Here is a 26,145-nt window from a genome sequence, read left to right on the forward strand (position 1 = left end):
ATGTAGCAGGAGGAGGGTTTGGGGCATGGCTAACGTAGCAGGAGGAGGGTTTGGGGCGTGGCTAATGTAGCAGGAGGAGGATTTGGGGCGTAGCTAATGTAGCAGGAGGAGGGTTTGGGGCGTGGCTAATGTAAAAGGAGGAGGGTTTGGGGCGTGGCTAATGTAAAAGGAGGAGGGTTTGGGGCATGGCTAATGTAGCAGGAGGAGGGTTTGGGCGTGGCTAATGTAGCAGGAGGAGGGTTTGGGCGTGGCTAATGTAACAGGAGGACGGTTTGGGGCGTAGCTAATGTAGCAGGAGGAGGGTTTGGGGCATGGCTAATGTAGCAGGAGGAGGGTTTTGGGCATGGCTAATGTAGCAGGAGGAGGATTTGGGGCGTAGCTAATGTAGCAGGAGGAGGGTTTGGGGCGTGGCTAATGTAGAAGGAGGAGGGTTTGGGGCATGGCTAATGTAGCAGGAGGAGGGTTTGGGGCGTAGCTAATGTAGCAGGAGGAGGGTTTGGGGCGTGGCTAATGTAACAGGAGGACGGTTTGGGGCGTAGCTAATGTAGCAGGAGGAGGGTTTGGGGCATGGCTAATGTAGCAGGAGGAGGGTTTTGGGCATGGCTAATGTAGCAGGAGGAGGATTTGGGGCGTAGCTAATGTAGCAGGAGGAGGGTTTGGGGCGTGGCTAATGTAGAAGGAGGAGGGTTTGGGGCATGGCTAATGTAGCAGGAGGAGGGTTTGGGCGTGGCTAATGTAGCAGGAGGAGGGTTTGGGCGTGGCTAATGTAGCAGGAAGAGGATTTGGGGCGTAGCTAATGTAGCAGGAGGAGGGTTTGGGGCGTGGCTAATGTAGCAGGAGGAGGGTTTGGGGTGTGGCTACTGTAGCAGGAGGAGGGTTTGGGGCGTGGCTAATGTAGCAGGAGAAGAGCTTTGGGTGAGGCTACAGTACGATGAACATGTCAAAGTAAACAAGGCTTTGCAATGCAATTTGCATGGACACTTCGATACCATACAGAATCACCATGCACCCGTTCAGAAAGACAAATTACCAGTTTATAATGTTTACTTTGACATGTCCAGTATAGACAGACTCAAACAGTTGTGACGCAGCATGCCCTAAGCAGAAACATTGGATAAGTTTGTTATATGCGAGACGCTCACATTCATTTTAGACCGCTAATATAGTATTCCTAATATGTTTGGACCTTTTACTGACAGTAGCCTTCTTTTACCTGTTAATACATGCCTTCACAAGTACCCATAAGAGCTGTGTTTGTGATGCTTGAGTTGGAAAAGGTGCAAGGCACAAAAGTGCCGTTTGCAGGGTTGTTTGACAATATGCTTTATTTTTGTAACTCCGCTAGGTGACACTAGTTTTGCAGAAACTAAATACTTTATCTTTAATTTTTTCGAGTCGGTCGTACAACTTTTTTTGATATACATAAAATTAGTGTACACAAAATAGTACAGCCATAATGTGAAAATTATTATTGAAATATTGGGTTACACTTTATTTTAAGGTGTCATTGTTACAGTGTAATTATATATTTAAGTACCGAGTAATATTAATTAACTACATGTACTTACTATAGGGTTAGGGTAGGATTAGGATTTGGTTGAGGGTTAGTTGCATGTAATTATCCATAATTTACTGTTATTAATATGGTAAGTACATGTAACATATGTAACAAGGACAAAATAAAGTGTTACCAAATACTGATATTAGTTTTAATATTGGTGCATCCTAAGTTTACATAACATGTCAAAACTATTTACTTCTCGCTATTGCTAGACAGACGCAGGTGGTATTTATAATTTAGGGGCAAGAATATTCTCATTTTAGACCATTGTATGCACCCCCCTGAGCAGGGAGTAATGTAATTTATGATTTAATGGCGTCTTCAAGTGAACTGTACCTTTTTATGCCCTTAATCAGCAGTGAAGCCCATGGCTGATGCATGCTGAGGCACCAGCCTCCATCTGACATCTCCTGAAGCTCTTTGTCCTGCAGTCTGAGCCGGCTGCGCTCACTTTTCTGTGTATTGCTCACAGCCTTTGATGAAGACTTGCGCGAGGAGTCGCTACAGGCCACGTCAACCCACTGACACAACACAAACACACGTGAATAAATAGACATGTACACAGATGCAACTCATATACAACTGGCATTAAAGGGGTTAGTTCACCCAAAAATTTAAATTAGCCCATGATTTACTCACCCTCAAGCGATCCTAGGTGTAAATGACATTCTTCTTTCAGACGAATACAGTCTGAGTTAAATTAATAAATGTCCTGGCTCTTCCAAGCTTTATAATGGCAGGGAATTGCTGTTTTTGTTTTGAAGTCCATAAAAGTGCATCTATCCATCATAAAAGTGCATCTATTCATCATTAAAGTGCATCTATCCATCATAAAAGTGAATCTATACATTATAAAAGAGCATCTATCCATCATAAAAGCGCATCTATCCATGATAAAAGTGCATCTATCCATGATAAAGTGCATCTGTCCATCATAAAAGTGCATCTATCATCATAAAAGTGCATCTATCCATGATAAAAGTGCATCTATCCAACATAAAAGTGCATCTATCCATCATAAAAGTGCATCTATCCATGATAAAAGTGCATCTGTCCATGATAAAAGTGCATCTGTCCATCATAAAAGTGCATCTATCCATCATAAAAGTGCATCTATCATCATAAAAGTGCATCTATCCATGATAAAAGTGCATCTATCCATCATAAAAGTGCATCTATCCATCATAAAAGTGCATCTATCATCATAAAAGTGCATCTGTCCATCATAAAAGTGCATCTATCATCATAAAAGTGCATCTGTCCATCATAAAAGTGCATCTATCATCATAAAAGTGCATCTATCCATGATAAAAGTGCATCTATCCATGATAAAAGTGCATCTGTCCATCATAAAAGTGCATCTGTCCATCATAAAAGTGCATCTATCCACTAAGTGCTCCACACGGCTCTGGCGGGTTAATAAAGGCCTTCTGAAGCGAATCGATGCGTTTGTGTAAGAAAAATATTCATATTTAAAACTTTATAAAGTAAAATAACTAGCTTCTGGCCAATTATACTGCCATTATAAAGCGTGGAAGAGCCAGGACATTTGTATTCCGATGTAACTCCGATTGTATTCGTCTGAAAAAAGAATATCATATACACCTAGGATGGCTTGAGGGTGAGTAAATCATGGGCTAATTTTCATTTCTGGGTGAACTAAATGAAATAAATATATTTGTGATATAAATATAAGCTCTTCAGAAGCAGATTGTTTGCACCCACCTCTGGCGCGGCCTGTACTATATTGGGGTTGACAAGCTCTCTGAGCTGCTGTCGATCTGTGGAAACTGAATGTTTTGATGTCCGACCAAAAGAACCAGTGTGGATGTCCTTGACTGAATCGTCAAACCTTTTGCAACCAAAAAAAATTATATTCATATTATACCTTGCCAATCATGCATTGCAATTAATGCTGCCTTCAAGTCACGTCGAATTGATTGTATTTATGAAATGAACATAGTTTGAATGAATGAACGAACAAACGAATATAGCGCTTTTTTACTATGTACTACTGTACACCCAAAGCGCTTTGCAATCTTATCGGGGCATCCAGTTAAACAGCATCCAAATATTTAATTAATCTTGACTCTGAGCCTTGAGCTGGAGACGTGTCAGTTAAAATATCATGGCAGAAAACATTTTATTTATTGTTTAAAAAAAAAAGAAAAAAAAAGAAATTGACCAATGCGTCTATTTATCCCAACCAAAAATCGCTTGAACACACCTCACGTCATAATAATGACTTCTGAATTATTAAGTAGGAACCTCCCACGAGGACTTAAAGATAGCATAATACTTCTAAAAAATATGCTAACATGCTCTGTGAAAGCTTTATGCCAGGTTCAGACTACATGATATTTTTGTCTGTTACAATAATCAGATTATGCAATTTTGATTCCTGAATTATAAAACATGAAACATGTCTGACCGCATTTTGCACATCGCTTGCCGTATTTAATGACGTGTGTGATGTCAGAGAGAGACTTTAACTAGCAACTCATTTACGGAAACAAGAGCGTAAACTAATAATGGTAACACTAGCCTAATGCTAACGCCTCCGCTAACATTCGCTAATTTTCTTTTTTAACTCTGTTGTTGTCGTCACTCGAGGAAACCTCATAAAGGCAGGAGTATTGTTGCCATCGCTCCAAGAACCTTTCCTCTATTGCGTAATTACACCTAGCAGCACCAATATCATCGTCTCTTTTTCGTTTCATCATGTTTGAAAGATGTGTGTACGGAAGAGCTTCTGTGCTCCTATTGGTCAACATCACAGAGGTATCGAAGCTTGTTTCCGCCACAGAAACATTTTAAAAGATAATTGTGACTTTTTTTCCTCGCAATATCGAGTTAACATTCAGATTATCTCAGAATTGCGAGATATAAAGTCAGAATTGCATGTTATCAAGTCAGAATTGCTAGATATAAACTCACAATTCTGACTTTTTTTCCTCACAATTTTTCTTGCAATTATAACACGCAATTGCGACTTTATATCTCGCAATTCTGACATGTTTTCTCATATTTGTGAGATATTAACTAGAATTGAAGTCCAATTCTAAGGGAAAAAAAGAATTTTCCTCAGAATTGCGAGTTTCTCTCAGAATTCTGACTTTATAACACGCAATTGCGACTTTATATCACGCAATTCTGAGATAAAAAGTCAGAATTGTGAGATAAAAAGTCACAGTTACCTTTTTTATTTTTAATTCTGTGGCGGAAACAAGCTTCCATACACATGTGACGAAAACCATTTTGGAGGTCCGAAAAAAGGTCTTTTTGTCGATAGATAAAACGATAGATTCTTGCATCCTGACGTCCATCATCATTTACGAATCACCACGAAACCATGCATCAGACAGATGACGCCAAAATCGGGTTGATATAGTCTGAACCCGGCATAAGATTCATCAAAAATGAAATAACTGAAACAACTAATTATGAATCTGGCTTCTTACTTCTGGTAGTACGGAGTCAGATTCTCCCCTTCATTCAGCACTCGTCTACCCGCAAAGTCGAGTGTGATCTTGCGGTCTTTGCGGGAGGCGTGTCGAAGCTCCCGGAGCTCCTCGTCTCGCTTGCGTAAGGCCTCCCTCTCACCTGGAGAAAGCCACTGGTTCGAGTCCGTTGCAAAATAATCGGATTCATCATCCAAGACTTGTGTCCTCTTAACACTAAAAGAAAGTGGAAGAGGTCACATTGTTGAAAGGGTCATGAAACCCCAAAACACATTTTTTGAGATAGAGGCTACACATCACTGAAAATACTAAAAGCACTCATATATTTGATAAAAAAGTGGAAATTGGCGTTTTTCTGAGCAATTTCGTTCTTCCAGGAACTCTAGTTCTCTAAACATGAACCAGCATAGTGTAGGGTTCCCATCCCACACCTTGGTTAACTTCAAACTCAAGGATTTTCCAGGTCTAATACCCTCAAATTCAAGGACTTAATTTGGGGACTTAATTCAAGGACTCAAAAACTTGCTTTTAAGTTTTTCTTGCCTCATGGGTTTACATTATCTTAAAGCAAAGCAATTAAACATTACATTAAATGCGTGTAACTAACGTGAAACAAGCAAGCTAGTACGCATAGGCCACGTAATGTTGGTGAAATAACACATTAGCGGACCGGAGGGAATAATATGGATTTTTTTCCAGAAAACTTCTTGCAGAAAATAAATTCAAGCACTTTCAATTGTTTCAATCAGAATTTTTTTGTTCAGATTCACAAACTTTCAAGGATTTCAAGGACCCGTGGGAACCCTGAGAGAGTATGCACACATATCTTCTTAGAATTAAATATATGTGCAAATAAAGGACACTGATACAGCCATACGTGTAATCATGAACGCAATGATGGGAGGGATTATTCTGATACACAGAAGACAATGATGTAGACCGACAAATCAAAGAACAATGGACAAAAATATAATATGCCTTTATTCTTTCTGTTAATCTGACGCGTGTCATTTGTTCAGACTGCAGTGCTCGTGAATGTAATGAATATATTATTATTTAGACCTTTCAAATGTTCTTCCTCTTTCTCGTGAGTGTGTTAAATAGGGTTCAATTTGTAAAATGCATCAAGGTGCCGTCAAATCTGTTTTTTGTTTTTGTTTTTTCCCTCTCCGTGGTCATATTTAATGTTCATGTGTCTGTATAATGAGGTCTGTGTTTTATTGGTTGTTGTCTCCACTCTTCCCACAACTTTACATGCCCATTTCATGAGACTCTTTGAACTCTGAGGTGTGAACGATCAGTGCTAAAACAGGGAGATTTCATGACACTTTAAAAGTCTAAAGCCCGGGACACACCAAACCGACGCCAAATTAGCGCTGATGAAAGCCGACTGTGTTGTCGCCTGCGTCGGGGGGAAAGCTGCACTTGAACACACCGAGAGAACTACAGCCGACTGTGTGTTCTGCGCCTGCGTGTAAATGAGACAACTCATTTATTTCTGCAGATATATTCATCTATATTTGCCATTCAAAAAGGGAAAAACGCTGCAGATACACAAGCCATAAACAAAGCAGTGCTTAGCGTTTTGAATATCAATCCTGCTAAACACTTTCTTTATTCCACTCCGCTCATGTTATTGAAATATTCGCCAAGGAACACTCATGTAAGATAACGTAACATTAGAACAGCGTCTATCTGTGTCGTTTGACTTCTTTGCTGCTGTTTTGCTATTATTCCCGTGCACTGACTCATTCACTAAGCTGAACAGCCAATCAGAGTTCCCTCCTTCACCGACGGCCCGACGCCGATTCAACATGTCGAATCGGCCGAAAAAAAGGACCAATTTCAGCTGACGGTGCGGAACACACTGAGAAAACTTAGTCGGCTTGGGCTTAAAGGGATACTTCAGGATTTAGCATTAAGCCTTGTATTAGTAGAAAACCTGTAGTATTTTCGAATTACCGTGCTTTCCACCCTCATATCCCCCTGAGACGAGAGATTTATGTATGTTTTGTCTGGAAAAAGTCCTCAGATGACGCAAAAATCTTCATTTTGCATCATCGGAGGATTTTTTGGCCAGAGGCGAGAGACTACAGCCAGTAGTAGGGACTGTCCCGCATGTGTTCAACCCGCCCATAGAGGGAGGGATCTCACTCACAGAATGTACACATAGTGTCAGCCATCTTTCTTTGGAAGCTAAGCTAGCAGGCTCTTGTTCTGTGGAGAAAGCTGAGTAGTAGGGGTTACCATCCTCTTTTTCCCGGACATGTCCGGCCGTCGAGATCGTCCAAAATGTCCGGGATTCGGCTTTTGCTTTCTGCAGTCGTCATTTTTACATGCACACCTTTTGTTTCAATCTAACTGAATTCATTCTGATTGGTGAATCTGAATGTAGTGTTTACATGAACGCTAAACAAGTGATCGTTTGATGTGCGTTTTAACATTACTAAGAAAATTCCCGCTCCTCCGTGAGAGATACGAGTCCGGTGTGTCTCACAGGTGCCGCTCATCAGTAATCACACCACCGGCCTCGCGCCGTTCTGCCACGGCCCTCAGTCTTGTCCTGCTCGCCACAGTAAACATAATGAATGGCGACTGTAGAACGCAAAAGCCGAATCCCGGACATTTTGGGCGATCTCAAAATCCCGGGCAGACTCGAGTCGTCACAGGACTCACTAGTAGCCTAGTCTTGTTGTTTAACTGCTGCACGCTCTTACCGGTAGGCGTGGCTTGGGAGTGGCCTCCTAGGGCAGCGAAGCAAGTGCATTCTGGGAGTTGTAGTCTTTCATCCACATAAGCCAAAAATAAATTTTCTGGCTTTTCTCAGTCTAGAAAGCTCCAAATTCAAAAATAATTTCAAATTTTTTCTACATAAATGACCCATTTTAAATACACATTCATCTTTCCAGAGGTGAAGTATCCCTTTAAGCTTTGTGAGTGCATTGCACTTTAGATGATCAGTGGGCAATTCCGAGGTTGAAATTAATCTAACCCCGGCAATCTCGCACCGCAACAGTGTATTTGGACAGGCAGACCTGTTCTTGTCAAACTCCAGAAGTTTGTCTTTGTGCTTTACGGCTTTTTCCAGACCAGTCTTCATCCTGGCCTCTTGGTGGGGCAGATAGTCCCGTTCAGTTCCCTCTGGGTCCACACGGAAAAACAAAAGGCTGTCAGTGTCATGCAAATGCTACAAGTCAAAGGAAAACACATACTGTACAATCACTTCATGTCTCACCTCCCATGAGTTTTTTACGGAGCTTTTGACTTTTGTTGGAGTCTCGCTGCAGTATCTCTTGCTCCTCGTTTGTACAGACCTGAATTATGTGTGAAAAATGTTAAACGGTGATAATGAAGGCTTCTTAAACAGTTGTTCATCACTATCATAATCAAATTGGCAAGGTCCGTAAGATTAGACAAGATACAGAATAGTAGTTGACCGGTATGAGCTTTTCCATGGCCAGTGAAAATATCTATAGTCAATATTTATACTATGATTGAAAAGTTTGGGATCTGAAAGATTTTTTTATGTTTTTCAAAGAAGAGTCTAACGTTCACCAAAGCTTAATTTTACTTGATCAAAAAAATACAGTTAAAACTACAAACGAACTCAAAAGTAAAAGATTTGAATGGTAATGAGAATGTTTTCATGATCATTCGAATCCAATTAAAGTCAAAAGTTGAATGAGTCTTTCATTTACTTTGTGCAAAATATAATTTCTTATTTATTTATTTTTTATGGGTGGAGATGAGACCCATACATGTTTTCATGAGATTCACCCCTACTCAATTCACACACACATACACAGAAAACACACACACACACACACACACACACGAAAATACAAAGCAGTTTTCCAATAATATGATAGATTATCAGTATTTCATTTCAGACAATCAATTCTCTTAATGCAAACATCTTAAAAATGGCCAAATTAATTGGCTAGGCTGACATATAAACTCAGCAAAGAAAGAAATGTGCCTTTTTTTAGGATCCTGCATCTTAAATATAATTTTATAAAACCCAAATAAGCAATTTCTGCACTTGCAAGAAATGAACACACAAGCTTGTATATTGACAGAAAACTACAATTTCTGTGAGAACAGGTTTACAAATGTGTCCCATTACAAATCAAGTGAAATGCTGTAATCATCTTCCCACAATAATGTTGGAAATAGTACAAATGTGAATATATGAATGTGTAAGTGGTGCCCGCTACGTTGCCAAATGCACACTAAACTAAACTAAAGTTCTGAGTTGTGGAAAACACCGGATCACAAGCTGATCGCGTGAGCAATGTCTGCACTTCACTTTGAAACACGCAGCGCAAACCAGCTATACACTTATTCAATTAAATCGCAGTCTTTTGCGATTAGATACGGGCACAAAGCTATCCCGCGCTTTCCATTTTAGTTCGTTTGACAGATACTTTTCCAAAGCAATGGTGCAAAACAACGTTAGAGAATGTTTATGATATAACGAGACGTTTTAAAATATTTTTGGTTCATTCTGAAACTGTGGCGGCACAGATTAGACCATGGCGAGAGTCTAGGTAATTAATTGGAAACGCTGACTGCTACTTTTGATATTGACCCCTCCTTAGTTCAGAGTCTAGTTATTCTATTTCTCTTTGTCAGATATCTGTGACGTGTTCAGTTTATGTCTCAGTTGTCGAATCGTTTTATGTTCATACAAATATTTAAACATGTTAAGAAATTTTCTAGACAAAAAGCAGTTGTAAGAGGACGTTCTGAGTTTAGGTCTATAGCTATATATCTATATATTTAGGTCTAATTTCCGCCAAAATTACCCGGAACAATTTGTCCCAGGAACTTCTCCAAGTTCCCGCTGGATTTCGTCCTCAGCTTATTAGCTTAATAAAGCCTGAACCTCGTCATCGGTCCATCTGCCATATTTTTTAAAAATCCATTGTTGATTCGATTAGCAAACAACTGTTTCTGCAAGCACATAGACCGTATATAAAATGGACACAGCGACCCCATAGGTTTCAACGGAGAAAAGTGAAGCAAATTAGAAGCACTCACTTCCTGATGGCTGAGCGACTGCGCAGACTCAAACTGAGCTTGACGACGTGGATGTGACGTGAACAGCCTGTCTGACAGCTGTAAGTCTTCTAGTAGCTGTGCCAAGCGAAATCTGAATCATTCCCTTCCGAAACTTGCAGAGACGGAGAGTGTGAGTAGCAGCTGTCCATGAGCTAGGAGCAGGAGCAACTTTATGATTCTCTATGGGCTTCTCCTTTGACTTTATCGGACTTTATGCCTCCACGTCCCCCCGATTGACTGCGAGCTTCTCCTCCTGTCTATACGGTAATTTCCAGAGAGTCGCATGGTTATGACGCAATCGTTAGCCTATTTTTACAAAAACTGTTTCTACGGGGCCATAACGTAAGATACAAGGTAATGGAGCCTTTTATACATTGTCGTGTTTCTTTAGAAATAAACAGTGGACAAATGGAGTCTTTAAACGCCTCAGATGTAAAGTTATTCGCTGTCAAAGTCATGCCAAAATGAATGGGAGTCAATGGAATGCTAACAGCAGGTGATGGCTTGTTAGCCAATGGCGGCCCCCGGGGGTGGTACGCTATTCGAGAGCTCGATTGCCCCCCTGGTTTCTGCACGCACCGCAGCAGAATAAAAAAAAATTGTGGTTGAAATGAAATGCTGCGTGGAGTCAACCAATCAAAATGTGGCATGAACTCGACCAATCAGCATGTTCAGCGCACAAGTCCCACCCCTTAAAGTTCCTGAACTTTGAAAAAGTACTCCCTCGTGAGCAGGGACTTTCTGAGGGGGAAACATTGACCCGGAACTTCATTTAGACCCTGATTCCTGCGGTGTGTATTAGGGCTGCACAATATATCGAAATTATCGAAATATCGCAAATGTATATATCATGATATGCATATCGCAATTGCAATAACTGGGGTCATGAACTAAAGACAAAGAGAAAAATCACTCGCTGCTCTCGGCTGAATAACTTTTGTAGCTTCAATAGGAATCAGGATATATTTAATTCATACAGTGAAAACTAAGCAGTGTTTTATTATTACATTTGATTATTCAGTTTGTGTTGTTGAATAACCCTAATGTAGGATAACCTGAACCCCGTGGTTTACACTGATGTTAAAATAACACTTCTTACACTACAGTAAAACACTGATGCTCAGTTTCAGAAGCTGTAGGGATGTTTTCTTGTCACAAAAAGAATGTGAAACACGTATGTAGGTTATATACGGTAATTTTAAAGATAATGTAAGTTTATTTTACACACTTTGAGCATTATCGTATTGCATTATTTAATGAGTTATCGCATATCGCATTTTTCTTCAATATCGTGCAGCCCTAGTGTAAACACACACAGTACCACCCCAAAGTTCCTGCGGTGGAAACGCGGATTATAACTAACACACACTGCACTGATGAGTAAGAGGACCAAGCTCACCAGACTGCCGCAGAACAAACAGGGCCCGGATCCCTCTTGCTCACACACTATCCGTCCGCAGCTCAGACAGTTGTTGACGAGTCTGTGTTTCTGAGCCAAACACTCGCAGGACTGACGGCCCGGCAGCAGAACCGCCAGCTTATCTCCGCCCTCTTTAGCATACAGATTCACAAACTTGTTCTTCTTCTTCACTGAGCCGGAGCCGCTGTTCTCCTGAGCCTGATAACAGCAAGTAAATCCCTCTGTAAGTCTTTCCAGTTCAACTTCACATATAAGAGTTTACGATATTTAAATAAAGTGACATACCTTCATCAAGTCAATGGGAGTTCTCACAGGCTCCGGCTCTGCCTGACAGACGGTCGCAATCTCTTGCTTGTTTCTTCCCTTTCGCTTGGTCTTCTTCTGGTTGTCTTTGGGAGTTGTGTCTAGACCCTCTGGGGCAGATATTTCATACAATATTACTTTATTGACACTCAACAGATATATTTCCGTAGCAATTACAATATTATTGGCAGGGGATGCAGAGATCAAGCAATATAGACGTGCTGTTTTAGTACTTTTTAAAGTTGCGATAAAATTGACATAGCGACAAATCTTTTTTTTTTTCTGTATTGTGAAAAAAAAGAAGTAGATTGGGGACTTGGTTCTATCAGAGAATGTCTAATAAGGGGAGATCTTCCACTCTCAGTAAACTTCCGGCTTCTGAACTGGTTGCAGTTCCACTCTGGTTCCATATGAGGGCGCTCACAGGACGAGTGCAGAATGAATGGAGGTCTATGGCGCTATACCCCTCAAAATCCACTTTTCTCAGGATATCATTTTTTGTCTAGTAATTTGAATGTTGTATTTGAAAGGAGATGCAAAGAAATGACACATTGCTGGGTGATTTTTTTAGAGTCACTTATTTGCTTTAAAAAGTCTTTTAAAATGTCAATGACGTCATACACATCGTACGACCAGAGATGCTTTACGGCAATCCTTCAGTCACTTTGGTGCTTTCGCGCTCTGCACTTTCTTTTCTCTCGAGGCATCGACAACACAGCTGACACAGGTAAACACACGTGCTAGAAGAGTTTTTGTTTTGTTTGTTTCTGGTCCCGCTTCGGATGCCACGATGCCATCAAGCGGCATCTCTGGTCGTAATCAGTCCTTCACTGACCAATCAGCGTTCATTAGCAGAATGCTAGCGTGTTATGGGCAACAACAACTCAACCTGTAAGAAATCGAAAGGACATAAGTACTCGTTCATTCAACTTTCGACCTATAACCCATGTTGAACTTGCAAAACCTACAATCAAATCTGAGATTTCTCAACGGCAATCGGGTGAAAGAGACAAATTTAGCCGTCTAGCCCCATAGACTCCCATTCATTCTGCACTCATGGGCGATCGCCCCCAGTGGAACTCTGGTGGAACTACAACCAAAATTCGGGAACTTAATAGGGAGTGGCCAGGCTCTCCGTAGGCGGGCTCTGGTTCTATTCATTGGTTGTTAATTGACCCTGCAGGGAGTTTGATTGACAGGTGATCTGACCAATCATAATCCGCCATTTTTGTCCGACAAAGCAGTCAGTAGATTAACGTTGGAGGATTTGAACTTGAAAAACGGTGTGTACTGACGTCTTTCCGCGGTTAAAACAATATTCCTTCTTATGTTCATTCATGTTCATTTGATGCTATAAATTAACTAGAGATGATCGGTTCACGACCAGCTTTAACTGAGCGATCTGTCGGACACATTAAAGAGCCACAAAACGATATTTATTGTTTAAATTTCTTTACAAAATTACAAAATTTGAAAAGTGATACTTTTTTTCATATAAAAAATAACCTGGTCTGTCCTGTCTGTCAGCGCTTTGTCAGTGTCCTCTCTGCTCCGCCATGTGTGTTTCACTGCGTGAGAACATGGTGTGTGTGGCATGAGAGCGGCGTGGCTTGTCGGACATAGCAACAGTAACTAAAGGAGGCGGGTCTTTACGAACAGTCAATTGACATAGCGACAAATCTTTTTTTCTGTATTGTGACCTATTGAAGATAAAAAAGTAGATTGGGGACTTAGTTCTATTCATTGGTTGTTAATTGGATTTTGAGGTTTGATGTTGCATGCAAAATGAAGGCAGATAAACAGCAGCTTGAAGAGGGAGGGTTTAAGACAAATATTTGGGGAGTTAAAAACATTTATTTGAATGAACATTAACATTTGCATGCTGTCAATGCAACAGATTTGTTTACGGCGAGGTGTTGGAATCTCTTTTCCATCGCACTGCGAATAAAATACATAATACACGCATACGTGTAACTATGACAAATATCAGTCACGGCAAATCAAATACTGGGACAAACATAACCTAATGATAAGAAAAAATATTAAATATAAATAGGGTATTTCAGCATCTTGATAAGCAAATAGCATATTATACCACTGTATCTCTGCTTTTTTTTAGTCCAAGTGACTACAGTGGCTCAACCATAAGTTTATCAAGTGACGAGAATACTTTTTGTGCACAAAAATAACGACTTTATTCAACTCTTCATTTTCTTCTGTGTTTCTCTGAGTGAGTTCACGTAGTGTAACAGCGCAGCGCTTCTGGGTTGTACGTCAGAACGTAGGCTCACTATTGGCCGACGCTGGTCATGTGTGTGATGCTGGCCAAAAGTGAGCCAACGTTCTGACATACAACCAATAAAGTACAATAAAGTCGTTATTTTTGTTTTGTTTTGCACACAAAAAGTATTCTCGTCGCTTGATAAACTTAAGGTTGAGCCACTGTAGTCACTTGGACTATTTTAAACATTGTCTTTACTAACTTTCTGGGCCGGCAAGTTTTCAATAACAGAGAAGCCTATGGAGGTGTGAGACAGCTCTCAGATTTAATCAAAAATATCTTAATTTGTGTTCCAAAGATGAACGAAAGTCTTACGGGATTGGAACAACATGAGGGTGAGTAATTACTGACAGAATTTTTGAGTGAACTAACCCTTTAAAGGGACACTTCACCCATTTGCATTAAGCTTTGCATTGTTAGAAACCCAGTCATACTATTGAATGGTCGTGCAACACTCTCTCATTTTCCCCTGATACGGGAGAAATCCGTTATTTACCTCTTACACTTCCTCCTACAATGACGCAAAAATCGTCATTTTGCGTCATTGTAGGAGGAAGTGTAAGAGGGGGGGATTTCTGTTGAGACTACAGACACGTTCCTCATCTTTCCCAGGGGGCGGGAACCGCTCACGCTACAGACCTATTACAGATCAGTGGGTGGGACTTTACTCTCTGAAACTGAAAGCAATATCCTCCATCTTGTTTGAAGCTAAGCTAACAGGCGCTGTGGAGACAGATGTAAAGTTATGACAATAGCGGAGGAGAGTGCTCAATATGATATAGAGGAAGAGGATTTCGGAAGTCTGATGCTTGAATCAGGTGTTTGTGGCTACCTTTACAAGCCGCATTATAGCGAAGAGCTGCCGAGGCAGAAGACCTGCCTGCCGCGGACGAGGAGCCCGGACTGGCTCGAGTTAGGGCGGACTGGTGGCGCCGGTGATCTCACTATGCAACTACGAACCGCTACGAACACAGAGATAGAGTCCGTCTGCGGCAAAGAATTTCAACGATGACAATTTCTCCTGGACGAAATCTCTGAATCAGACGAGGACACGGACGTTTGTGTTGAGAACTATCCTAGTTTCGCACCGCATATGTTCTGACTGAACATTCAGGTACCATGCAATAATTCACCTTTTCGAAAGAAATACAAACGAGGAGTAATGCACTAATGAGTTCGCCAACTAACTAGACATTTTGTGTGAATGTGAAATGAATTTCAAGCTCTGGTGGTAGCTAGCCTTGTAGACGGAAGAGTGATTTCTCTTATAGGCAGATATGCGCTTTCTGGATTAGTGGGAGTGGCTTGCGGAGCTGTGCAATGTGGTGCATTGTGGGAGTTGTTGTCTTTCATACAAATGCGTCCTGAAGTTATTTTTTGTCTTTTCTCGGTCACAAAGGCACCAAATTCAAAATTTATTTTACATTTCGACTACATATATGACCCACTTTAAATAAAAAACAATGTTCAAATGGGTGAAATGCCCCTTTAAGTTAAATTCTGAATTCTCAATTATGTATTGACATGGAAAACATCAGTGTGTCTGTATTTACCCATGACTGGCTCTATCCTGAAGACGCCTCCCAGACCATCAGGCGATTGCGTGCGACACCTCTGCCATCTCCGCACTAGCTCATCCACAAACTCCTGCTTCTTCCCCTCGGTTCCTTGTAAGAGATCTCCAACATACTCCACAATTTCATCAGCATTGTCAATGGAAAGGATGTACCTGAAAAACAAAACAAAAAAACAGGCATTTTACTGACTTACACCCCAGACAGCAACATAGTGTCGGCCCAGATCCGGCCTAGATCCGGCCCACATCCGAGCCGTGTGGAATCCATGTGTACCCGACACACTATGTTTCTTCTCACTTATTTCCACAAAGAAGACTGGATACTGGATGCCCAAACATACCCATCACAAACTATAAAGAATCTACTGTCTGCCATGTGTTTATTAGTCACCACATAGATTTCACATAACATTAATATATCTTTCACTTATGGTTATTATAAACATTTATGTAGCGGTATGGGACTAAATGACATAATCATGTACCAAGGTGTTTCCATGTAACGTTACTTTTGTCGTGCCATCGTATTATTTAAAGTACGATGTCAAAAAACATGGTAAGTTATTATTTTGCACAAGAGAGTGCGGCCCACCAAGTTATCTCTGCTCGTTATTATACATGAAATGACTTACATATAGACAAATTTGTACACATTGTCAGTTCTGTCATTTATATTTTACAGCAATTAGCTGCTATACAATTGGCATTAGACAGACTCGCGCACAATTCATTCTCCAGAGACATAAACATCTACTAAAATGTACTTACTGTACAATGTCGTCGCTTGCCTCTAATCCAAAACCATGATTTAACTTATCAACAGTCCAGCGAAGCAAAGAATCGGTCATGATGAAGTTAGTAAACTGTGAGACACTGCTGTACTTTAACTCAGAGCTGTCAGGGTTTCTCTCAGAGACTGTAATGGCTTCCGGGAGACGTGTTTCAAAATAAAAGTCTCAATCACTCTTTCAAGTCTAGTGTGATGGGTTAAAAACAATAATTATATTAACTATTTACTGTATATTTTACAGTATTATATTTTTAGGATATTAAAGTTTGTCGGTGCTTTTCATCAAATGTAATTTTCTATCCCGATCGCTGCTTAAATTTATGAACATCGTATCATATGAGGCTTTTTACTTTTCTCAGCGCTAGACAGGATGAACCAATCACAATTCTTTATAATTACTTGAAGAACTTTTATTAGTATTATTATAATTTAAAGCATTTTACAGAATTTTTAAGGCCTATTTAAATGTCAGATAAGAATCCATACACCTGAAATACTACATATTATATTTTGGCACTAATATGCCGAAGTTAGATTTTCACAATTTCATTTTCAACATGAGCTATAAATTCTTGGTTTCTTAAAAGTATGGCAATGTTTCTTTAAAAAAAACAATGTAAAGATCATAGCAGATGCAGCATGCTGGTGGTCTGGCATGTGTTATAAATGTTTTTTTATTATAAACTTCAAAAGAGAGAAATAAGAAGAACACATGATTTTTTTATATATATATATATAGGACACCATATATCTTAATGATTTTGTAGATCTTTAGACATTGTTAAAGGAAAAGACATTAAAGTGGGTTGTACGTGTAACTAGCCCATATAAATGTTTTTAACCTAGATCCACAGTGCAACACATGATCAAGGACAGACACTGTCTACGTCATGTTCTTATAGTTTATATTCAAAACGGTGATCGGGAAAAAAACTTTACTATGACATTTATTTTCTCTTTAAATTTAAGACACTTCTAACTAACAGTTGTAATTCAATGATATTATATGTAACCTCCAACAAGAAATAGTTAACATTATTGCACTGCCTTTTATCTGTTATGCTTTGTCTGTTTGACATAAATATATAAAATAATGTTTAACAGACTTAGGATGCAAAATAGAAATACAAGCACAAAGTTATTTATATGCACTTATTTCCAAATAAGAATATAACAGTCAAATGTAAGTTATGCACTGGTAGAAAACACTTCTGAAGCATTGAACTCTCTCTGAAATGACCGATTTATAATAATATAAATAATGTGACGTCACTGACCAGAGTTTCTTTGTGCATGGCACACAGATTAAATATCACACTAACATAATAAATAAATAATTTAAGCATATTTTACCACAAATGTTGCGTAATTTAAAAAAAAAAAAAAAATTCTACACAGACTGTATTTGGCCTGTGGTCTGAATGTTTGACACACCTGCCTTACATCTTCTGCATTTCACATAAACACACTGAAGAGCCGCTGTCAACCCCAACACCAAATCCTGCATAGAGGGGCTCAGTGAATGTGCAGTGGAAGGTGTAAATGTGGATCATTTTACCTGTTTCAGTGGAAACACTGTAAAAAGACAAAGAGCCAGCTGGCTGATCTAGGTACACTCCTATAATGTGAGAACATGACGAGGGCGCGGGTACGTCAGTTCTTGCATTATTATGCCTGGCATAGTAATTTTTACCAGAGCAGACCAGACTCCAGGACTTTTCGTTGAGTCCAAACCTGCAGTCACTCCCTCCTTTCCTGTTGATACCTCGATATGTGACTGCTATATGACTCCAGCCACTCCATTCAGCCTCCCAGTAACAGCGTCCAGTCAGACTCTCTACACACAGAACCTGCTCGTAGTGCTCAAATCTTTCTGGATAATCAGGATATGGCTGCTCCTCTTCAAAATATGTTGCCTTTTTGTTGTTCTCAGACAGAATGAGATGAGTGTTCACTGTGTTTTGATCGAATGTGAGATGACAGGAATCTGAAGAGAGATTAAAACATCAGTGATATCACTAAAGATCCTTGATTTTGTCATCTTTGTCTTTGCCGCTATTCTATGACTGCTTTTGGATCATCTGCATTATAAAAGCACAATAATATTGAATTGAAAAAAACTGAATGTGCATGAAGTGTGTGTCAGAGCGAGAACCTACATTTCCGCAGTCCTGGTGTGATCCTGAAGGACTCTCCGTGGTCCAAACTAAACAACACAGAAGAACGCATGTAAAAATGGTCTTCACCATCACGACAAACCATCACCTTCTATCACTTGTCCAGAGTTTGCATGTTGACTGTTAATATTGCTTTTTCCCCCTCTGTTTTTCTATATTAAAAAACTAAAGTGTATTTTTTGTTGTGGATGTCCCAATGATTTGAACATTTCAGTTAAATGTTCATGTTATGTGTTTTGGTTGCATTTGTAAGTTAATAAAAATTCAAAAAACTGATGGTGTAAAATAGGCACATAATATCGTATTATCGATATATTGATCAATATATCCCTGAATCTAATTGAATCGTAATCCAATCGTGGCATGTGTTGTGGTATCTGCAAAAATTGCATCATTTAGTGTGATATACACCCCTAATGTACACTACACAATTTCAGGTCTACATACTTGAGTATCTCCAGTGTGCAGTTTGGGTGGTTCAGTCGATCCGAGAGCATCTTGACTCCGGAGTGTCCTGGGCAATTGTAGCTCAGATCCAACTCTCTCAGGTGTGATGGGTTTAAACTCAGAGCTGAGGCCAGACAACAACAGCCTTTCTCTGTCACCATACAGCCAGATAATCTAAACATGCATATCAAAAGTCAGATAATCTTCAAACACACACACACACACTGTTTTTAGAACAGTTTAAGACAGTTTTTTAGAACTGTTGTACATGTGGTAATTTACACATGGTATTAGACCAGATATTAAAAGTGACTGTGTCTGGAACCATATGGGCAGCTTGCATGTAACTTTAACACAGAATTGTATTTTTTTAATTTAACTGTAAAAAACTCTTAGAAACCTCAGTTTCTCTAGTTGACAGTTTGGACTCTTCAGTCCATCAGAGAGAAGCTTCACTCCTGAATCCTGCAGGTCATTGTTACTCAGGTCCAGCTCTCTCAGTACAGAGTTTGATGACTGTAGAGCTGAGGCCACAATCTCACAAGATTTATCAGTGAGATTACAGTCAGCAAGACTATAAGAGAACAAAACACATTTCAAATTCATCACCTATTTAACTTTTGAAGGTTAAAATTTTGAAGGTTGAAATTTTGGCTTGCACTTTTGTAACCGAAGCTGAATGTCTTTTCCCATGTAACGTGTCAATAATGGTCCTACACAAGCTAAACACGGCTTAAGACCGCCTGCTACAGTAGCAACGCCCCAAACTCTCACCTGCTACAGTAGCCACGCCCCAAACTCTCCATCTACTACAGTAGCCACGCCCAAAACTATCTGCCTGCTACAGTAGCCACACCCCCAAATTCTCAGCCTACTATAGTAGCCACACCCCCAAACTCTCAGCCTACTACAGTAGCCACACCCAAACTCTCCATCTACTACAGTAGCCACACCCCAAACTCTCAGTCTGCTACCACTCTCAATGTTTTGATGGTGCTTTTTGGGGGAGATAAACTCATGAATGACATAATAGTAGTAGTCAATGAACAATAAACTGGGTTAAGAAAATGTATTTTATATAACATATCTTACATACTTCATCTTTATGCCTGCATCTCACAAGCCCACTCAAAACAACTTGATAACTTTCAAGACTGTCATGCCTACTGACTGTTTAGTCGGATTTTGCCAGATACTTAAGTCTTAGCAGAGCTTAATAAGGGAAAATTTGCGCAGTTGTAAAAACTTAAATTTATGCAAATTATTTTAAAAAGCACCATTCAGTTCTTAAGTAATATGAGAATTTAACACTCACAGAGCTTTTCTGCAGTTCTTCACAGCTGGTAAGAGTTTTCTTCGACCTTCTTCTGATGTATTAAATGTCTTGGGATTAAGCTCCTCCAGCACTTCATCTGACATCTGAAACATGTAGGCGATTGTTGAGCAAAGTGCAGAAGAGAGCTTCTTCTCTGAGTATTTGTCTGATTTCAGAAACTCCTGGATCTCTCTGTACAGAGTCTGATCTTTCATTTCAAAGAGACAAAGATAAAGATTGATGGATCTATCAGCTGAAAGATTATGTCCATGTTTAATTTTGTCTTTAATACAAGCAGTTGTTTTCTCAATGCTCCTTGAACAGCTGTGAGTGTTAGTCAGTAGATCCTTTAAGAGTTTCTGATTGGACTTCAGTGAGATGCCTAGCAGGAACCGGAGGAAAAGATCCAGGTGTCCATTCTCGCTTTCTAAGGCTTTATCTACAGCTCCTCTGAGCAAATTATGCAGGGAATCAAAAAACCTTAGTGCCTCCACAGTGTTAATTACATAACAATGAAACACATAAACAGCTGCCAGAAACTCCTGAAAGCTCAAATGCACGAAGCAAAAGACTTTCCTCTGATGAATCACAGACTCTTCTTTAAATATCTCGATGCAAATCCCAGAATACACCGAGGCGTCAATGACATCTATCCCGCATTCCCTCAGATCCTCCTCATAGAACATGATGTTGCCCTTCTTCAGTTGTTTGAAAGCAAGTTCCGCAAGTTTCAAAATCACTTCCCTGTTGAATTGCAGGAGTCTTCCCGGAACTCTCTCATCATACTTCTGATTCCTGATGTTTATCTGAATGATCAGGAAGTGGATGTACATTTCAGTCAGAGTTTGAGGGATTTCTGAACTGTCGTCTTGTTTCAGGATGTTCTGAAGCACAGTGGATGAGATCCAGCAGAAGACAGGTATGTGGCACATGATGTGGAGGCTTCTTGATCTTCTGATGTGTGAGATAATTCTGCTGGCTTGATGCTGATCGCTGATCCTCTTCCGGAAATATTCCTCCTTCTGAGGGTCATTGAATCCCTGAATTTCTGTCACCCGGTTAATGCATTCTGAAGGGATCTGATTGGCCGCTGCTGGTCTGGAGGTGATCCAGATGAGAGCAGAAGAAAGCAGCTCTCCTCTAATTAGATTTGACATCAACACACCCACTGATGAAGACTCATTCACATCAGAAACTTTCTGTCCATCTGAAAACATCATTGTAATTCGGCTTTCATCCAGACCATCAAAGATGAACACCATTTTACATTCATCATAAATCTTTGAGTCCACATCATGAAGTTCAGGAAGAAAGTCGAGCAGAAGTTTGCGAATACAGTACTGATGATCTTTAATCAAGTTCAACTCTCGAAATGGAAGCACAAACATGAAATCAACATCCTGATTAGCTTTTCCTTCAGCCCAGTCCAGAATGAATTTCTGGACAGAGACTGTTTTTCCAATTCCAGCGATGCCTTTAGTAAGAACCGTCTTTATTGTGTCATTCCCCTCTCTTCTCTTCCCCTCACATCCTAGTTCAGTTAAGGATTTAAAGATGTCATTGCAGTGGATTTGAGTGTCTTGTGAATGTTGTGTCCTGGGTGTTTTCTCCATCTGTAACACTTCATGTTCTTCATTCACCCCCTCACTCTCTCCCTCTATGATATAGAGTTGTGTGTAGATCCTGTTCAGGAGGGTTTGATTCTCCTGTTGTCTGATTCCCTCAAATAAGTTCTCATACTTGTTTCTCATGCTGGTTTTGTGTCTCTCTTTGACTCTCTGCAGGACATCATCCACCACCGGCTCCAGGTTTTTAGACTCCTCCAGCCGGGCTGATTTTGTGTAACAAAGAGCAGAACCAGCAGATCTGGATCCTCCCGAGACTTCATCTGTTTGTAGAATGGGCCGTGTTCTAGATCTCTTCCTGCACTGAGGACAGTCAAAGTCTTCTGATGGATTGGACTTAGTCCAGTAGCAGCTGATACACTGTTTGCAGAAACTATGTCTACAGGAAATAGACACTGGATCTCTCAGAACCTGCTCACACACTCCACATGTGGAACGAACCTGGAGCAAATCCCTGCAGAGAGACTTTAGATGTGTTATCTGGTAACATCGTTAGCACTGCATGCACTTAAAAAAAAAGTGTGAGCTAATCATATTTGCATACTTGCCTTACATGCACACCTTTTGTTTCAATCGGACTGAAATCATTCCGATTGATGAATCCGAACGTAGTGTTTACATGAACACTAAATAAAGTGATCATAGCTGAAGTTGATGTGCGCGTTTATGGCACAAGCTTTTAAATTGGAATTGATTTTGACATGCGCACACTGCACGAATATACAGAGTTTCCCGCTGATTGTGAATAATAATGATTCTCCTACATTGGTTTTAAACAGCAGACTTCATATCCGTCTCTGGTCATAATTTGGAGACAATGAGCATAAGAACCTTTTTGCCATGCTGCTTGTATTTATCACTCAGTAAAAATGCCCCTCCCCACACCCAAAACCAGTAGCCTGGTCCTACCAGACTCTCGTACATTTCATTTGTACAGAGATTCTCGCCACTCTCCATTGACAAGCGTTAACTTCCTTGAAGGCGGGTACTCTGTTGAAGTTTAAAACTATTGGATCTGCCCAGAGCCACTCTGGATCTGCCATAACCAATCGCTAACGTTTGGTCGTGACATAACCCTACAACTCAAACTAGCGCACCTCAACGTCATCGTTCTCAACCACTCCCTCTGTTCGCTGATTGGACTGGTAAAAATTTGGCCGGAGAAAACCCAAGAATATACCAAACCCAGACGGAGTACTGAAGGAAAATGAAAATTGAGCGGAAGTACGTAGGAGGGCGGAGCCAGGCTACAAAACCAGTCGGTTGTGGATGAGAATCCGAAACAAGGACTGGTGGGACATTGTCCTGCTCCACTTCACAGAAGCAGTGAAAGGAGAATTTTAGAATGACAGGACCTCATTTATAAGACACTTTATTCAACAGGAGAAACAGCTCGTTCGCAACGTCATACGTCATTACGCTATTGCACATGCGCAGTCCTTTCCGTTTCGGTTTTTAATCTTGTGTTTACATGTTCTCTCGATCGGATTAGAAAAGGAATAAACCACCCCTTTCAATCCCATCGAAATTTCATTTGGATCAAGCTCAATCGGATCGATTAAGGTTTTTACATGAAGGCTTTTCAGTCCAACTGAGCCGTCAATCCGATTACTAACGGATTATTTGGTTGCATGTAATCGTTGTCAATGTTGTATGAGGTTTTTCATTGGACTGTCACTTTTCATTAATACACAGCCACATGCAAAAGCTTTGTGAATATGCTTACAGATAAGACCATGGAAAGGAAGTATGCCTATGTTTATCCGTCTGTACTGTATAAATTATTATGATTTAATCTTGTTTCTCACTTGAGGTCAGAGGTCGCTGCTTCACCACTGAATTCAGGTGGTATGCCCATAGATACGTCACTCTTCATAGACACACAGCTGGGTCCTGGAGTTCCTGCACTTTTAGCCTGAACAGAAACTCCCTCCTCGCTCTTTTCATGGAAACTCATTTTAGAGGCCCTGCTGCTCCTCAGAAGTGGCTGGCATTAGGTCTGAAAATACATATACATCTTAAAATGGGGCAAAAAGTCAAGGTTATACAACTGTCCTAAATGCTGATCTATAAATGCTGATAATGCAATATACATAGCACTCCTGGGCAAAATTATTGCCCGGCAAGGAATTATGGCGAGGAAATAAGGAAATTTTAGCAAATTTGTTGCATTTTTGGCAGAATATGGGAAGCTGTGTGTGGACTGATGAATCACAATGAAACACGAGTTGCATGGTGATGCACCAGATCAGTATCTTCGAAAATCTACTGAGAAATAATAATAATAAATGCATCTCTACCACAGTGAATCATGGAGGAAGAGGAGGCTTTTTAGCTGCTGGTATTGGTGAGCTACTTCATTGTGAAAAGTAATTTAATGCTTTGAGGTACAGGAGAATATTGCAGAATGGCTTGCTTCTCACAAATTAAATATTTTTATCTAAAGAGGAATGATCAGATGTTATTTTTCAACAAGATGATGCTGCTGCCCAAACTGCAAAGACAACCAAGAACTGGCTTGAGAACAAGTCCATCAGGCTCATGTTTTGGCCTTGGTCAGAGTCCAGATTTGAACCCTTTAGTGAATATTTGGTCTCATATTGAACTCAAATGAACTAGCAGACATTTTTCAACTACTCATGAAAAGTTTGAAGCCATTAACATTAAGTGGAACAACACTGACTCCAGCAAAAAGCTGTCTGTAATTTGGGAAAGGCTATTCCGTTGTAAAGTTACTTTACAGTATTTGTGCAATTCTTGCTAATTTCCTGACCAGTGGTTTGTGGTTAAAAATATATTTTCCCATTTTTGGGTTGGCCCATTTTTATTTATTTTTTTGCCAAGGACTGCACACACACACACACACACAGAGAGAGAGAGAGAGAGAGAGAGAGAGAGAGAGAGAGAGAGAGAGAGAGAGAGAGAGAGAGAGAGACAGACAGACAGACAGATAGATAGATAGATAGATAGATAGATAGATAGATAGATTTTTAAAAACACATACCAACATGAATACAAAGAGATGAATAATCCTTAATCGTGGATGCACATATTTGTCATTATATCAGAAAGGCGTTCTGATTTTAGTTTGAAAAGTATCTATGAACTTCTATGAACCCCAAAACAGCTGTTTCCTCTTAAAACTTGCATGAATGGAAATCCTGTTTTTCTAAGAAACATTAAGGGATTTTTTTTAACCTGACATATTTTCCTTTAGAATAGTGTTAAATCAAGTAAATTAATGCACAAACTAATATACTAGTCTAATATACCACATATATTAGCATTCTCGTTCACTTCAATGGCGGTTATGGTTCATTTTAGATATCTGAAACTAAACACTCTAGTCAAAACCGTTTGTAATGCTGGTGGATATCTGTCTAGCCTACATATCGAATCTGAATAGGCTAATGTCCTTAAAATGTTTGTCACTGCCACATACCATTAATTATCAAAAATCAAGTTATGGAAACTTACCCCTCTCTCTCTCTCTCTCTCTCTCTCTCTCTCTCTCTCTCTCTCTCTCTCTCTCTCTCTCTCTCAAAAAAGAAAAGAAAAAAAAGAAAAAAAAAAGACAGGGTTCACACGCAGACAATTGTAAATAAAGTTGAGCCCTATGTTCCTGTCTGTCGAATCAGGTGGTCGCACTTCTTTCGTCTGAAGTCCAAACACACACAGCTCACCCGTGGAGTTTCTTCTGCTTTCTCACACTTCTTGTGTGCCTTTGTTGCGACAAAAACACCCCAAAAAACTTCCAGATTTCACCATGCTGTAAGGAATGACTCAGTAGGCTATTTGTTGAACTTTCTGTTGTAGTAGCCTGTGTAGTTACATTTTTACACAATAGGCCTATGTCTCTCCCCAGCCAAGCCAACTGATAGTTGTTCGGGTAAAGTGTCAAGCATCGGTGACTGTCGAGTTAGTAGTGCTGACCATACTGTCGGTCACGCATATAGTTGAAGGGTCATGTTTTTTGGTTTCAGATCCTCCAAGTTTCTGTGAAAATATTAGCTCAAGTTGGACATCCATGACTAATGGTGGAGATGAATAAGAGTGAATGGTGACAACAACAAAAAACTTTGTTGGCCTACTAAAGTTTCGACAAACGAAGCGTATTTTTTATCA

General features: G+C 40.0%; 2 protein-coding genes across 2 annotated transcripts in view; both read right to left on the bottom strand.

The window, feature by feature from the left end:
- trip4 (thyroid hormone receptor interactor 4) overlaps nucleotides 1–16,599 on the bottom strand; it is a 90,504-nt gene extending 73,905 nt beyond the window's left edge. Inside the window, exons 1-9 of the mRNA XM_084107599.1 lie at nucleotides 16,435–16,599; nucleotides 15,644–15,819; nucleotides 11,792–11,919; nucleotides 11,486–11,704; nucleotides 8,258–8,336; nucleotides 8,058–8,163; nucleotides 5,023–5,238; nucleotides 3,287–3,413; nucleotides 1,898–2,082 (exon numbers count right to left, since the gene is read on the bottom strand). Coding sequence (XP_083963725.1) covers nucleotides 1,898–2,082; nucleotides 3,287–3,413; nucleotides 5,023–5,238; nucleotides 8,058–8,163; nucleotides 8,258–8,336; nucleotides 11,486–11,704; nucleotides 11,792–11,919; nucleotides 15,644–15,819; nucleotides 16,435–16,514 — 1,316 coding nt within the window. The 5' untranslated portion in view covers nucleotides 16,515–16,599. The remainder of the gene's footprint in view (nucleotides 1–1,897; nucleotides 2,083–3,286; nucleotides 3,414–5,022; nucleotides 5,239–8,057; nucleotides 8,164–8,257; nucleotides 8,337–11,485; nucleotides 11,705–11,791; nucleotides 11,920–15,643; nucleotides 15,820–16,434) is intronic.
- Nucleotides 16,600–17,186: 587 nt separating this feature from the next.
- Nucleotides 17,187–24,558, bottom strand: LOC311079109 (NLR family CARD domain-containing protein 3-like). Its single transcript, XM_084108305.1, has 6 exons — nucleotides 23,829–24,558; nucleotides 20,396–22,474; nucleotides 19,481–19,654; nucleotides 19,081–19,254; nucleotides 18,616–18,662; nucleotides 17,187–18,443 (listed from the first exon to the last, which is right to left on the bottom strand). The coding sequence occupies exons 1-6, from the start codon at nucleotides 23,975–23,977 to the stop codon at nucleotides 17,896–17,898; spliced, it is 3,171 nt and encodes a 1,056-aa protein (XP_083964431.1). The 5' UTR covers nucleotides 23,978–24,558; the 3' UTR covers nucleotides 17,187–17,895.
- Nucleotides 24,559–26,145: the final 1,587 nt, after the last annotated feature.

The sequence above is a fragment of the Abramis brama genome (assembly GCF_963993115.1).
Source record: "Abramis brama genome assembly, chromosome: 3".
Taxonomy (NCBI): Eukaryota; Metazoa; Chordata; class Actinopteri; order Cypriniformes; family Leuciscidae; genus Abramis; species Abramis brama.